This window comes from Oreochromis aureus, linkage group 7 (assembly GCF_013358895.1).
Source record: "Oreochromis aureus strain Israel breed Guangdong linkage group 7, ZZ_aureus, whole genome shotgun sequence".
Lineage (NCBI taxonomy): Eukaryota > Metazoa > Chordata > Actinopteri > Cichliformes > Cichlidae > Oreochromis > Oreochromis aureus.
Window position 1 is genome coordinate 45958641 of NC_052948.1, and position 16476 is coordinate 45975116.

At 37.2% G+C, this 16476-nt stretch overlaps 1 protein-coding gene across 1 annotated transcript in view; it reads right to left on the bottom strand.

The window, feature by feature from the left end:
* The window catches only part of LOC116331839 (astrotactin-2), a 273527-nt gene that overhangs the window by 215820 nt on the left and 41231 nt on the right, over positions 1–16476 (bottom strand). The window contains exon 2 of the mRNA XM_039615109.1: positions 3872–4059. Within this exon, the coding sequence (XP_039471043.1) occupies positions 3872–4059 (188 nt within the window). The remainder of the gene's footprint in view (positions 1–3871; positions 4060–16476) is intronic.

Genomic DNA, 16476 nt, shown 5'->3' on the forward strand with positions numbered 1-16476 from the left:
TCCACAAATAATTTAAATTCTATCAATCATTTTTGCCCTTAATTTAAATCTCTCTGTCTGTCTGTCTGTCTGTCTGTTTGTCTGTCTGTCTGTCATGTGTGTGAAGAGCTTGCTTTCACGGTCATGGGCCACCCTGCCTCTTGCCCCATGGTAGCTGGGATAGGTAACTGGAAGTAGTACCAGTCTATCGATGAATTACTTCTGTAGATGGAAGCCTTGGCAATAACCTGCCAAGATACATACCACACTCAACCTGGAATAAAAATTGCCTACAATATGTTATAGTTGACATGATTATTACTAAAACCATGAGAGAACTTAATCACTACATTTCAGTCTGTGTTGAAATGAATATCTGTTTCTGTCTGCTCCTGTCATATGATGGAGAGAGACTTTGTTGGAGAAGGACAGTGAAAAGCAGAGTGAGTTGGAAAACGATTGCTTGAGTGAGTGAGAAACTGACAGCTCAATGCCAGAAGAATAGAGTACTCACACTTCAGTCTGGCCCAGAACTGACAGCATCAGACATAATGATGTTCACGCAAAGGAGGAGACACCTTAGGGTCATAAGGCCAAACCGGCATACGTTGTGTCCTAGTCTTACCGCCTTACTGTGCTTCCATTCTCTTTTTTAAATTATTGGGATCCCAACATATGAGACTGTAACTACCTGCTTAGCACTAGAGCTGATTTAAATATAGAATGAAGTCCAAGAGACTGCTGATATATAAACATGCACAGCCAAAGCCCATTGATTGTTCTTAATCAATTAGGCAGTTATCATTGTCACTGCCATTGCCATCTCAGTTATAGACCAAACATTATATTAATTTTTTTTACAGTTAGGTTAAAAAAATCATTGGACAATGACTTTTTTAAAAATTAATTACATTTTTAATGACTCTGTATGCCACCACAGTGGATTTTTCAGCAGACAATCAACATGTGATTGAAGTGCAGATTTTCACCTTTTCTTTTTTTGTTTGTTAATTTTTAGTTTGATCATGTAAATAATATACAGAAGTTCATTTAGCAAAGAAAAGAAAAATGCTCTACAAAACAAAGCAAAATACATTTCAATATTGCTTCATCTGTTCTGATTCAGTTATATATCGAAAAGGGGTCGGAAGAAGTGGGTGGGAAGGATATAGAAAAAAAGGCATTTTATTAACTGTTATACCAATTATACCAATTTTTATGCACAGCCCCTTATTTTTTAAAGATTAATTTGGAGGAGATGACATCAGTATTGAAATGTGGTAAAAGAAAATATGGAAAAAAAAATGTACACATCTGAAGCATAGCACATCATCTGTTCAGTATAGTGGCAGCATGTTACAGCATGTTCATATACAGCTGCTAATGGAACGGGTCATTCGTGTTTATTGATGACTGCTGATAGAAGTAGGGGGATGAATTCTGAAGTGTATAAGGCTATATACTCTGCTGAGATTTAGCCTAATGCCAAATCATTGCAAAGATTTTTCATGGCAGAGAAATGGGATATTCTCCAACAGCCAAATCAGTCACTTGAATGCAACCTTGTAGGACATGTTTTTTCAATTACAGCTGAAGGCTAGGAGACTCACAAGACCCTCTAAAAGTGCTGTCAGTAAAGGCCCAGCAAAGCATCTCAAAGGAGGAAACACAGTATTTGGTGATGCCCAGAGGTTCTCTACTTCAGCTAGCCATTAACTGCAAAGGATTTTCAAGTATTAAAAACAATACTGATATTTAAAATTATATCAGATCAATATCAATATCAAATCTACAAATGGGCCTGGCAAATGTATAAAAATGTCTCCAGTTCATAAACAGTTAATGAAATACTCTTGTCAAATCCTGAAAGTCTGAACTTTAATCACATTTTGAATATTTGATTTAAAATTAACTTTGGGGGCTGATAGAGGCAAAATTACATAAAAAGGTGCCAGTGTGCAAAAACCTACAGACCAAAATATTAATGTGCACAGAAAAAGGTCTTAAAGTTGGATTGGTAATTTATATTCTCACTGGGAGTTAATTTATATGGGCCTTTAAACTGTGGAAGTACCTAACAATCCTCCTCTGCCATTCCATTATGAACACCACAATTATGTGGTTTTCGCTTACACTAGCAATTTGGCTAAGACATCTAATCCAAAGTTAGTTGGGAAATAACCCCACCCCACACCAGGACCCTGATAAGTGGTAAACAAAATGGACAGACATCTAGTTTCTGATTTTTTTTTTTCCTCGTACAACAGCAAAAAAGGTAGATAGATGGTGACTGAGCTGTCAGTGTTAGATTAGCTTGAGACATTGCCTTCCTGCTACACAGAAGTTACAGTTTCATGATGGAAATGATTTCTAATTTGACAAAAATATGTACAAAAAAATGGCAAAATCAGTTATTTAAAGAAAAACACACGGTAATGTTCACTTTCAGTTTACGTTCCACGGATGTAATGCTATTTTGATAGCCTTCTGCACACCCTTTCAGTTAAAGTGTCCCTAAAAGTGTTCTGAGGGAGAGTGAGAAGGAGATGAAGCTGAAGAGAGCCATGAGAGTAACACAGAGGTGTGCACACAGCGAGAATGTGGTGCACAGAGCAGAGAGGAGAGAGAGGAGGGAGAGTGGCGGGGTGTGCAAGGAGAGGCAAAGCAGAAAAAAGCCAATACAGAAGAGATGCGAAGTATGAGACCTGAAGCCTGAAAAATTGGAAATGTGTGGAGAATGTGAATTAGCAAAGTGCAGAGAACAGAGTCTAGAGTGGACAAAAAAATAAATAAATAAATAAGCAGTAAGAAGCCATAAGCTGGAAGAGATAAAAACACTCAAAAGTATTGCCTTCTATAACTTTTAATACAATTTTTATTATTATAATAACTGCATTATCCTTATTTGCTTTATTTTTTACCCACTTTTTAAAAGCTAAGTGAAGAGAGAGCATGCCCGCATAAACCACAGAATGTGGTGAAGGGTTTGTTCTTAACTTCCGGGAAAAACATAGTGGAGTTAGTGGAGGTGACTTGTAATGTGCATTTTGGTGTAGGTAAAAACTAACACTACTGACATAAAAAAAAAAAAAAAAAAAGGATTTATACAGTATAAACCTTTAGTTACAAGTATAAAAGCTTGGTAGAAATGAAATGCATATCTGTCACTGATCAGTGACGATAATTCTTTATTGAACTGAATGATCTTCAATAATAAAGAGGAATAAAGAGGAGGAGCCACTGCATGACTAGTAGTAGGTTGGTTAGTAAATTAGTGTATTACCAGCTACAGCAGTATAAGATACACCGGCTTTGTGGAATAAATTTTTGCTCATACTTTGGCCTGACAAAAGAATAAAATGCAATGTAGTCTCTACAAAATGGAAAGATTCTGTAAAAACCTTTTTAAAATATGAACATCTATCTGGCTGTCTGTGTGTAGGCCTTAGAGCGCACCATGTGATTTCAAAATTGACATTTTATTTAAATGACCTTTTGTTATGTCACAGTAATAAAAGCACAATATTAAAAGAATGAAATAAATGAACAAATTAAAGCAAAGGTGATAGTGATGACACTGATACACCAGAGTATGCTGTAATATGCTGGAATTCAGACACTCCAAAGCAAGGCAAGGTAAGTTTACCTATTTAAATGTTACACTTTATACATAAGGACCATTTACTGAATTTAATTTAAAAAAACAACAACAAAAGAAAAAAAATAAAGGTCTGCACACCACAAACAGTCAACAATTCAAAAGCTGGACAAAACTTTAGAGGATCACACAGGAAAAGATCTATTTCTCTTTCTGCACACAGACAGTTGCCATGCTGGACATGCATTCAAGGCTACAACCACAGATATTTCACTTTTAGTGTTTAGAACTTACCATAACTGAGATGTGTAGCAGATGCATGTGTTCATGCAGCACGTGGGCAGGTTCCCGGGCAGTAGGTTGTGTGGTCTGTGCTAAAAGCTCAGACTCAGTCATGGACACATGAAAGTACAGTGTCCCATTTTCCAACCACTGCTGCTTCCAGTGTACTTGAGAAATTTCTTCCCCAGTGCCGGACATCTCTGAAAAGAACAAGGAGAAAGAGAGAAAAAAAATTTTTTTGCTTATTTTTTGTTTTTTATGAATAAGACACTGCACATGGACTGTCTGTGTGTACAGGACATGTTTTGCTAATGTTACTCTGTAAGGAAAACCCATCCATTTAGTTGATCTGAACAAACTAACAAATAACGGTAGCATCATATGGGATTATGTGTGCATGTATTTTGTGCATGGCCTTGTCTCTGCACGCATAAACAGTCAGTTCCAACTAGAAATCTAACTTCTGAAGATGATAGATTTCTTAGGTTCTGTTACAGCTGTGCAGCTGATTTGGTAAGAGTTGCTGTCAAGCCATTTCTCTGCTTAGCTGCTTTGCAATCCTTATTATGACAACTTATTAAGCCATGGTATTAGTTAGAGATTTGTAGAAATTCAAAAAGACTAAGTGGAAGTCATCACAAATATTTCAGCCATTACAACCAATACATCGCTTCAATTACAGATAAAATTAGTCACAGATGGAAAAGGATTATCCATGCTTATGTCCATTTGTTTACACTATTTTTCCCCATTTTCTTTTTATTTTCCTGTCACCCAAAAACAACAGACTCAAAAGTCTGCCAAAACTTTCAATGGGCAGATGATGGGTTCATTAAGCTCAATTTTAAACATATATATATCAGGAACAGTTGCAGAAATGCTGTCACTGTCCTTCTTCTTCTTATCTGCCTTAATCATCCTACATTATATAAACCACTAGCTTCAGGCTAGTACTTACATGAAGTATCTAACAAAGGAAAGAATGAAAGGAGAGCTGGAAAAGTTTATAAGGAAAAGAGTGGAGGGAATGTACGAACGGAAAAAATGTCACACTCAGTTGAGTTTTATGGAGCAATGGAAAAAGGAGATGAAAAAGAGCAGGGAGATCACTGGTTTATCTTGATATGGATCATGGCACAAGAATCTAATGCTATCAAGTGGGAGTGGTTGCTCAGTAGAGCAGTACTGAGAAGCCTAAGGGAGCCTCCGATTGCAAAGCTTGATACAGTATTTGTCATGTGGCTGGGTGACAAGGGCACAGACATCTACTGACATCTTCTATCAGTGGCAGGTAGCAAATGACAAATGGCTTTGGATACAGCTGGTTATTAACCTGCTGACTCTGGGTCAGAGGACATGGGCAGCAGGGGAGGGTTACATGAGCTGTGCTCAGCGCTGAGACAGGCCTTTAGGTGCAGGGGGAGAATGTGCAGAACAGACACTCCATAAGAAAATGACACAGTTCATCATGGTAGAAATCATGTTGTCGTTCGCACAGTTATAGTTACTTAAAAATATAGTCAGTGTAGACCACAATTAATAACTATTTTCCCTAAATCATAATGCACATCTTAAATGCAACTGCTCTCTGCGGAAGTGCACTTGAAACGTCCACACTCTTGTAAAAGGCCTGGGAAATGCTGTATAATTTTGCTGACTACAGCTTATGATAAAATTTTGTAGGGTGTGACATTCTTAAATCCTACAACTGCTGGCTATTCATCTCTTAATGTTTAATCTGTGGGATGAAGGGAGAGTGCTTGACCTCTCACACGGAGAGATGGTTTTGTCTGCTGGGCCACCAGTAATGTACCTCCTGCCATACTACTGTCTCCTGTCAAGCTCCAGTCAATCTTACCTTTCTTACACATTTTGTTTGTTTCAGGTAGCTTTAAATCACTCTGATTTTGCACAACAGTGACAATGAGTTTGATACAGATTAAAAGTGTTCCTGTGTGGAAAAGTAAAAGACATAGTTTGCAGTCACATGCAGAATAGATGGGAAGTTTCTAAAACAGTAGGTGCTGTGAGGTTGTTGTGTATCTCTGTATGATCATTATGCAGATGAGGAAAGACTATTTTAAGACAAAAGAATGGTGTGTGTGTGTGTGTGTCTGTCCTTGTCTTTTGTTTTATGAGGCTTGTCATTGGGCATGAAGCCAGACGTTAGTGGGACATAGGTGTATGGCCTCAAGGTCTACTTGTAATTCATTAGGAGGCACATTATTAATGTGTACACGTGCATGAGTACGTGCACATGTACACACTGGTTAAGTGTGTACATGTTAGCAATACTGCCAAACTGTGTCCAAGGACAGCCCAAAGAAATTCCAGTATCGACGATTTCATAGACTAGGAAAGAAATGTCTCCATGAATCACAAAGTAATTATGGCACATCTTGATTACTGGACCCTTAGAGTGTGAAAACCTCTTTTAAAATGCTTGTGACTTTTTTATTGGCTATCTGTTCATAAAGTTTCAGTAGGAGAGGCTCTAAAATACATTATAGAAATTCTGTTATTCACATATGTCTGATTCTGCATGGAATAAAACCAGGAGATTTTCACTATTTAAGACATCTAAAAATGGCGTAATCTTATGACTAACCGTTTTTCAAAGCATGTGCTAAAGGCAGTTTACTAGAATACGAGTTTTAAATGTATTTCCAATCTTACAAGCAGCTACTAATTTGAGTCAGTGAAACCTCATAGGAAAATAACCACAAACTAATAAAATTTTATTCAAAGTACTGCTTGTAATGTTGGCAATGAACTAAATGCCGTAGTAGTAGTGACTTTCATATATTTTTTCAGGTACACATTTATGTAAAAACAGATGTTAGGAAAATTATTATGTAAATTTACCTAATCTTTTGCACTGAAATAAAAGAAAAGAAAAACACAGTACAATGATCTTTCTTGACACACTGGCATTTTTTCACTGCTATTTGTTTATATTTTTACCATTAGCTTTAAAACAGGACTCCCAGGTGCCGGTTTAGCTCAGTGGGGAGCAGGCAACCATATGTAGTAGGCCCGGGTTCGAGTAAGACCCACAGCCCCTTGCTGCTTGTGTTCCCCTTTCTCTCTCCCTACTTCCCTATCTATCTGCACTGTCTCTATCTAATAAAGGCCAGTTGTAAAATTTCAAATCCACCACACTGGTAAGAATTGCTGAAAGTGCTGATAAGGTCACATTTGACCATTCATTACAGAGCATCAATGTTTTTCTATGTAACTTAAGGAGTCAAAAATAAAACTGGCCATGAAACACTATGCAACAAAAGTGAAAATACTAATTTGGCCTCTTTTAACTTTTCATAAGTTTGCCTAACAGCTGCAGGAGAACTACTGAAAGCTTAGCTTAAAATCCTTGATAAAGTCGTCTTATTCTTTTCTAAATCCTCTCTGCAGGTACTTAATGTATAAATGAAATCTATTCAGCACTCATTGTCAGCAGAACTCTTATTACAAAACCTGGTGATCATAAGTGCTCGCTGTGCGTCTTACTGTGTTTCTCTCTTTGCCTAATTTAATCTGCTTCTCCTCAAGGATCTTTCATCTTTTCCTCCTCAATTTGCAAGCCTAGACTAGAAGTGCTGAGTTCAATTTTGGGCTTACTGTAGTTTCCACATTCTTTTAAATTTTGCCTTGAGCAAGAGTGAGTTTCCACTTAGGATAGTCTCTCAGAGTTATACATTTGATGACATTGAGGTTTTCCACCAACACAGAGTAAGAACAGTAAGGCCTGGATGACAACACAATAACTCTTCATTCTTCCTACACAAAATACTAAAAATAGTAATAATAATAATAATGATAATATTAACAAAGAAAAGATACAATAATTTGTAACTAGTAAGAATCTGTCTGGGTTTTGCTTTGGGGTTGGCGACGGAGTGTTGAGACACACAATACACTGCTTTTCTGTTACAGTAAAATATTGACAACTCAGCAACTTAAACATGGAAATACACTTGAAATGTTACATTAAGACATGCAGGGATTTTTTTGTTTTTGTTTTTTTCCCTCCCCTTTTAATCTGTAGTGGTTCAGTCCAGAACCTATTTGGGCTGTGGCTTAACCAATTAACCAATTAGCCAAAACACCTTGTTAAATGTCTGTTGGTCAGCTGGTTTATTTGTGAAGGTGTGATTGGTCCACCTGGATTTTTTTCTCTTCCTGTTTTTTATTTAAACACAAACTGTTCGACATTTTGCAATGATGGTCACTTAATAAAGTTGTTCCCTAGTACTTGAAGTGTCGCTGGAGTCATCACGTCATCAGATCTTTGTTTTCTCCATGCACCTTGGAAGTAGGTGAAGTTGTGCCAGAAATATTTGTTGCTAGCAGCTGGAAATGGGATAGTTAGAATGCACTCAAATTCCTCTGTCATTTTTAAACCTGTAACTGTCTCTTTATGCAAAATTTGCAGTGGGCTCATTTATGCCCCTAGTGGTTATTGAAGTAAAACACATGTAGATGGCTCAGAAATTGCCAAAACAGTGGATGAAGGTTAGTTCCAATTATTTACCACAGAGAGCAGTAGTCAGTGGTGTAAGCTCCACCCCCTTCCATGTTCCCGAATTGGATAAATGAAAAAAAAAAATAAAAAATGGATGAATTGTGAAAAGACCTAAAATGGGTGAAATCAATTTAATCTGGCAACCATATTTATTGTACAAATCTCCTTTACTATTATCCAGAAATTAAATACACATTGAAACATTTCACCGTGTACGCTGGCAGAGTATGCTGAACAGCAGTGCAAAGATGTGCAATGATGTCTTCCAGAGCAAAATCTAGGAACTGCTTGTTGATCATGAATGACACACACACAAAAAAGATTTTAACATAGTGGTGGTTTGGGCATGTTTTTCTCATTCAAAGCCTGAACTCATTTCAATACAATATCTCTAAAAATCTATGAGCCCACAGAGTCAAAATCTAATTCAGTGTCAATGGACCATCTCCAAAACGTATTACCTAAATACATCTTCAAATCAGTCTTCAGTGCTTTTATTTCCAGCTCAGGGAAGAGCAGCACTTTTGGAGATACTGACTCTGCTATCAGAAATTTTGCTTTAAATTGAAGATGCAGTGTCCTTTAAATTCAGACAGCCACACTGCTTACACCTTACAGTATGACTCCTACTCTTTCTTCAACATCACGAGTACTAATAGAAGCACAACTAGTTTGTATGAGTCCCTACCTGAAGAAGTCTGACAGACGTGAGTTTAAAATTATGAAGGCACTGATTAACATATGCATGCCCATACATTCACACATTTTTCTACTTGCCTACAAAACAACTACATGTTCCCAAAAGGTTAGCATTCATCATTATAAAGGTGATCATAGCTGTGCAGTGTCAGTGATTGTGCAAACCTGACAGCTCCTTGACAGTTCGTCAGCTCTGCAACAACTGCATGTCATCAACATTTACTTTGATGAAAGCTGGCACCCTAAAGGCACTTTGCTGCCTGTCATTACATACGTGGCATAAAGTGTCACTCTATGGCTGATTGCACACCACATCTCACTGCTTAGGCTGCCTATAGTACGGATGACAACACAATAGGCAGATGAAAATTAAATAATTCACATGAGAAAAGGATGGAATCACTGGTTTCAAATTTCTCTGCAGAAAATGAAAGCGAGGACAGAAAAGGAGAGGTGAGTGTGCGTGTAACAGAGAGGCAAACAGAGTGGGAAACAGAAAAGGGGGGGGAATTATTTATCAGTCTGACACTCAGAGGTATTCAAGTATATTGCCATACCTTCTAGATATTCAAATTCTGCCACAAAACATTCCTGTCAGCTGTGACAATGGCACGTTTGTTATGTTTTCATTTCAGCTTCACACAACTGTCGACTGTCAATAGAAAATATTCAGAACAACCAGGCTTAAAAATTGTGTCTTTGACTAGCTACTAAATGCTGCTGATGTGATAACCTTGTAAAATACCAATTACCATGTATAATAACCCTGAGTGCGGAGGACTATCTAGGCAAATCTAGGATGGGCTACAGTAGCAGGGTTCTCCTTCCAGTTTAATACCCATGCCACCCTAATGTCTCATTATGAACACTAATGGAATAGCTGGAATTCACATAAAGATCAATTGAAATGAGCACAATTAAAAAAGCATAAGGGGTTTTTTTTCTTTTTTTTCCAGAAAATGTCACTGTTGATTACACAAAGCTTCCACACACTTACGGTGATCACGGTAGATATAACAAAGTAATACGTTTGTATGTTAACAATGATTTTTACATGCTTAGTTCTGGACTTTCTATCGATCATTTAAATTGTGAAATAACTGAAAACAAGTAAATGAGAAAGCAAGTACAGAAAAAGCTGTAAGTACAGTTCTACATTCAGCACATCAGACTTCTGTTGCTGTACTTCCTCGCTCAATCTGCACTGTGGGATCCAATTCTGTTGACTCAACACCTGTTCCTCTGGATGACCTGGTTTTCACCTCACTTCCCCACATGCTCGCCACTGCAGAGGCCACTTTATACTCTTCAATGGCATTTCACAAAATGAAATGTTAAAAGAAAAACATATCTACTAATAATATCACCAGTTTCTACATTATTACCTATTATCCCAGTAAGTTTTTAAAAAGGGTTTGAAGAAACTTCTGTGATGATTAAATGTGCTTAATGTAATGGTACTCTCTTAATGGGTCTATTATGTGAAACCATCTCTAAATTACTCATAACTCTGTGAGTATGTTTAGTGACTATTAGAGTACATTCTAAATGTATATCGCTACTGCGCTGCATACAGAATATGAAGGAGGAAAACACCAATTACAGTTAAGCTGTGCTGTAGGAAAACTATTACAGAACTTAAAACAATAACAACAATTTTGTCTCTGTATTTCTTTAAACGCGCCTCTGAACAATCTTGTGCTAACGAGAACTCCTAACAGTGAAGTACCACTAAAGCTTTATAGCTGATGTCTAAACCCATGCTACCTCCCACTGCGTTCGATCACAGCAGCAGCTGTGATACTGTGAACTGACCACCTCTTTCAGAAAACCAATTGCAATTTTTGAGCTATCACCAGTCAGGCTTCCAGCTTAAAAGAGAAGCTGACTTGTGATTTGAAAACAGGTAACCAAGGTTTGGTTAAAAAATAGGACTGAATTGTAGTGAGTGACTTAAATGAAACAGATCTTTCATACATTTTCCCCCCACAGCAAAAATCATAGAAGTTAAGTGAAAGTAACTGTTCGGGGTAAAGGGGTTTTCAACATAGCAGGTGTGCTTTAACTTTGTAATGCTCAATACTTGTAAAATCAAGTTAAAACTCATTGTTATCTTACAATTTACACACTTTGTCACTCTGTCAAGAACTGGAGTAAGTAGTATCACAAAAAAATTAAAAGAGAGCCACACAGCACAGAACAAGCCAGGCAGAGGTAGGAAGCACAAGAATTCAAAGGCTCTGGAAAGAAAAGTGGTGAGAGGTGTGTCTAAAGACCCCAGGACAACTGTCAAGATGATAGTGAATGACTTGGCCAAGCTGGGAATTGAAGTTTTTTAAAGAAAAACACCACTAGAACCCTGCACATGAATGGACTACAAGGTTGGAGACCAAGAAAAACAGAAGATACATCTTCAAATCAAACTGATGTATGGTAAAGACAACCTTCAGAAAGATTACACATACTGGAAACGTGTCCTTTGGTCAGATGAGACAAAACTAGAGCTCGTTGGCCACAGAGATGCTGCTTGTGTTTGGAGAAAAAAATGGAGAGACATACAACCCAAAGAATTACACAACCAAAGAGTTGTACCTTACCCACCGGGAAACTCAGTGGTGGGAGAATTATCCTGTGTAGATGCTTTAGTGATATCTCAAACTGGGAATTTCATCAAAGTGGAAGAAATCATGAAGAAAGAAAGATATATTAATTTTTTGAAAGAAACCCTCAAACAGTTAGCAGCATAACTAAACAAAAGTTGATGCTGGTGAAGAACTACCTCAAGACTGAGGTGACTGTTATTGACTGGCCTTAATTCTACTGAACATCTGTGGGGTGAACTGAAGACCAAGGTCCATGCTAGAAGATCCCGGAGGAGGAAAATCTGGAGGACTTTCAGAGATTTGCTGAAATAAGAACGAACTGGAATTGCTCAGGACACACGGGGGTTAATAATTCTGTCCTCATTTGTACAGTGCTGTGAAAAAGTATTATTGACCTGAAATTCATTGTCACATAATTACCAGTTAAAAATATAAACCTGATGCACCCAGTGTTAGGTGTAATGTGTTACAAAATAATGCGTTACTGTAATCACATTTCATTTTTCCGTAATGCAGTAATGTAACTTGTTACTGTACTAATTTCAATATTTACAGTGCAGTTACAATTATGCTATTACTTGCATTACAAAGGTTCTTCAGTTAACTGCACACCGGACAGAAAGAAAGTGTCAAACGGACAATCTTTTTTCTCCCTACGCACTTCCTGCTGCAGTCACCTGATTTTAGTTCGTGTGTGGCAGGAGGATAATGGTGAAGTGGTAAAGCGATACAGCTTTTTCAATAACAGAGCTATGGACATAACTTTTAGTTTTATTGCACAAAAGGACAAGAGCGCAATGATAAAGAGGAAACTGTATCCAGGAAACAACTGCAATATACTGCTAACACAACTGCTGCTCTTTGCAAGCATCTGCACAGACGGAATGCTAAAGAAAAGTTCATCTTTGGCTCTCTTCCAAAGTATGTCTTTTTTTTTAGTTTTTTATGGTGTTGAGGGTTTTTGTCATGCATGTCTTTGTGATGCAGTCTTGAAGCTTTGGGGAAGGTTCACCACTGCTCACAGTGTTCTGCTGGCTCACTTCATTGGCCAGGTTCTATTTAACTAATTCTTCATTCAGCTGATCTAGCAGTAATCAGTTCTTGGTGTGGCTAATGAAACTGAACTCAGATTTAAAAGAAAAGTATGTTAACCCAAGTTAATTCACAATTTAAAAAGATGGGGCAACTACTTTGTCCCACAGGGCCAGGTAAATGGTGACATAACAAATTAAGTCACCATTTAAACAAGTTTTTTTGTATTTAATTGGGTTATATTTTTCTTACACTAAAATTCATTTGATGATCTGAACCATTTAAGTGTGACAAAAATGCAAAACCCCCCAAAACAAAACAAAAAACAAATTAAATACCATGAAAAAAATACTTTTTTCAAAAATGTAGTATTATTTATTTATTTTTTTATTTAACTCACTATTGATATTGTTTAACACTATCCAAAGACAAATGCAAAGCAAGAAAGGCACTATAAAACAAAATTTATTTTATTGTTGAACTAACAGATCTCTAAGGAACCTTTTTGTTAAGGGCTAAATTAAATAAACACATAGCTGTTTGTCACTGACCGCACTGTGTGGCTCAGCGGAGGCCTGGATTATCTCTCATTAGCATTGAATACACTATATTGTTTGTGTAACTACCATATCATGCCTGTGGGTGTGCAATTCCATGTGCAAGCCTCCATGTACTGTGTGTGTATATATCTACATCTATCTATCTATCTATCTATCTATCTATCTATCTAAATGATCATGGCTTCATGACTTCACTAGTGCTCAAGTCATGATCATGAAGATGATCATGACTTGTGTACAGTCATGATCATCTAAATATAAGTCAATATATTATTTTAATTTCTTTAAATGACATGTTTATTGGGTATTTAGGTCTAAATAGAAATGCACTTTTCTTCAGAACATTACCATCCCACTAAAAAGTACTTCGAGAGTAATGTGTGGCTCTATAAACACTTTGCTCATTGTGCTTTTCAGGATTTGCAAGGCAGAGTGCCAAAAAATGAGCAGGAGCCCTCCTATTCCTAATGTATTTAAAGTGACACATTAACAGGATAAACAGTCCCCTTATCTGCTGAGTGCATAGGCTTCTTCTAAAACACTACAATCCCATTAACAGGACCTATTCTGATTTCACATCTCTCCCATTCACTCCTACTATATGTAAAGCTTGTCCACTGATGGGAGTTGTCTGCCAGTGCCAATGTGGGAGGCTACAATATAATAATACACACATCAGAATTTACTAATCCTTTGTTTTGGTCTCTTCAATTGAGACCTTGGTCAAGTGCAGTAAGTCATTCACAGTGAAGTCTGTTTTCAGTTAAAGTTAAATAAAGGAAAAAATAATTTTAACACATACTGTTTAAGAAAGCTTAAAGGCTCCTAATATGTAATGTGAAGGATAAAACCACTGTAGTTTTCTTGTTGTAAGTTATCAATTTCTGTTTATTTATTTATTTTTTTCAATTACTTATCTTTCCTTAGTATTCAAAGGTATACTTGTATACTAAGAAACTGGTCACAACTGAAATAGCTAAATATTTACTGATGGCACTGAATGCTTAGAAAGTGAAGTTGTGTGGGGAAAAAAGAACAAAATGTAACAAAGATTTCACAGTTTGCAATCAAAGCATATTTATCCCACAGATTAAGATATCATACAAGTAAAAGTAAGCTCATCCATGCAGTCTCTCATTAAATTGGAATTATTAAAGTAAATCAACAATACACTGATAAAGTGTATACTTTTGATTATACTGACTAAGTTATTGCTTTAAACAGAAAATAATATGAAAAATATAAAATAAAATAAAAAGTGCAACTGTTATTTCACTTCCTCTTTCAGGTAGAATTAATGTAGCATGGAGGTCTGGGAGAGTGCCTGTGGAGCAGCAGAGTGGGGTGATAGTTCCCATTTTCAAAAGAGGGACATGAGGGTGTGCTCCAGTTTCAGGAGTATTACGCTGCTCAGTCTCCCCTGGAAAATGTATTCATTTCAGGGTGTGGGGAAGGAGGCTCCAGCCGATTGTCAAACCTTGGATTCAGTAGGAGCAATGCAAATTCTTTCCTGGCTGTGGAACAGCGGACCAAATTATCAAATTATTAAATTATCTTTGTACAATTTCTCAAGGTATCAAGGGAGTTTGACCATCCATTCTACAGTCTGCAAGATAAATGGTTCCAGGTCCATTGCCATGGGCCATAATGTCCTTATTTAATAAAGTGGGAGTTGTGTCTGCATGCTTGTAACTAACCAAGGTGATTTGGGCATCTGGTTAAGATGCCTCAAATCATCTCACTTTGGAGGGTTTTGAAGCAACTAGGAGAAGACCGAGGGTCAGGCCATATATTTCATAAGGCTTGGGCAGGGAACGTCTCTTGATCCCCCATAAAAATCTCCAAAGACTAAGAAAGATCTCTTTTGTTTTCTGCTTTGCATTCTGCCATCATGACTTGTGCATGTGCTTCCAAAGGAAGCACCACCTTCTCAAAACAAAAAACTGCTGATGGACAGTGTGAAATGCCATTTTTGCAGTGCAGACTTTTTTTTTTTTTTACTACATTACTTATCCATGTCATCATGTGCCGTATTTGTATGGCACTGGCCTAGCTGTTAGTTTGACAACTCAAGACATTATTGTAAGGCAAATGTCCACGCGACATAGAAAATTCTTAGTGATAGCATGTTTACAGCGTGCACCTACAGTAATGTTACCGTTAGCTTTGAATGTAGGCCCACAGGTCAGTGCTCTGTCAAAAGTGTAATGCTGAGGAACACCACTCCAAAATAAATGAATAAATAAATAACTGTAAATTCTCCTTAAGAGTTGAACTCGGGAGTTTTGTAAGCACGAAAACCACACAGAGAGCTACAACTCCTAAAATATGGGTAATACTATGCAGCCCTTTGCATTCATTGGCTCACCTAACTACTCAGAGCACTTACTTTGTGCTTTAATGGGGGGCGCTAAATGTGTACATCTGTATAAAATGGGCTCTGTAATAGTCTGATTTTAAAAGGTAAAACATCTTAATAAAAATGATCTTATTTGGTGATTTTTTTTTTTGTCTTTTTACTGTGAGGGACTTGCTTGAGTGCTGGTATAAAAGCCAGAAGAAATACTGTTTGCCAAGAATAACCTTGTAAAAATGTAATGGGATTTCTTCAACGCACCCACGGTAAAAACAAAAAAGGTCAGGGATGATTTATAGGGGAAGTTCAACTTGGAATCTCATCTCATTATGTAGGAAAAGAAAACGCTAAATAACCAAGTATATATACCAGACTCTGAATATCACCTTATATGTATTCTCATCTTCTTATTAGACATCATCCTCAAGTGACTAACTTGAGCTTGACAAGATGAACCTGACACTTCCTTAGTAGATTAATCTGTTGTATGTGGCACAGACTCCCCATTACTAGCACGGTCACTATACTATTTCATTTACACATTTCATTTTGAAATGGGTGACTTATTACAGTAGTGGAAAACATTTTCCTTTTTCCTGAGTTGTAATACACAGAAAAATAGGGGAGTGATGAGTAAACATCCTATTGGAGCCTACAGGTGGTGTCTTGAAGGGGTTTAAACAGCAGGCAGCACAGCAGGGCTACAGTGGAACTGACATATCAAGCAAGACGATATTTGCAATGTAAACAGATCACCAAAGTAGAGTGTGTGTTTGGTATATGATGTGAGGTGTGTTAGTGGGTATGAGATATTGTACTTTGGATTGACTGCCTGAACTAGG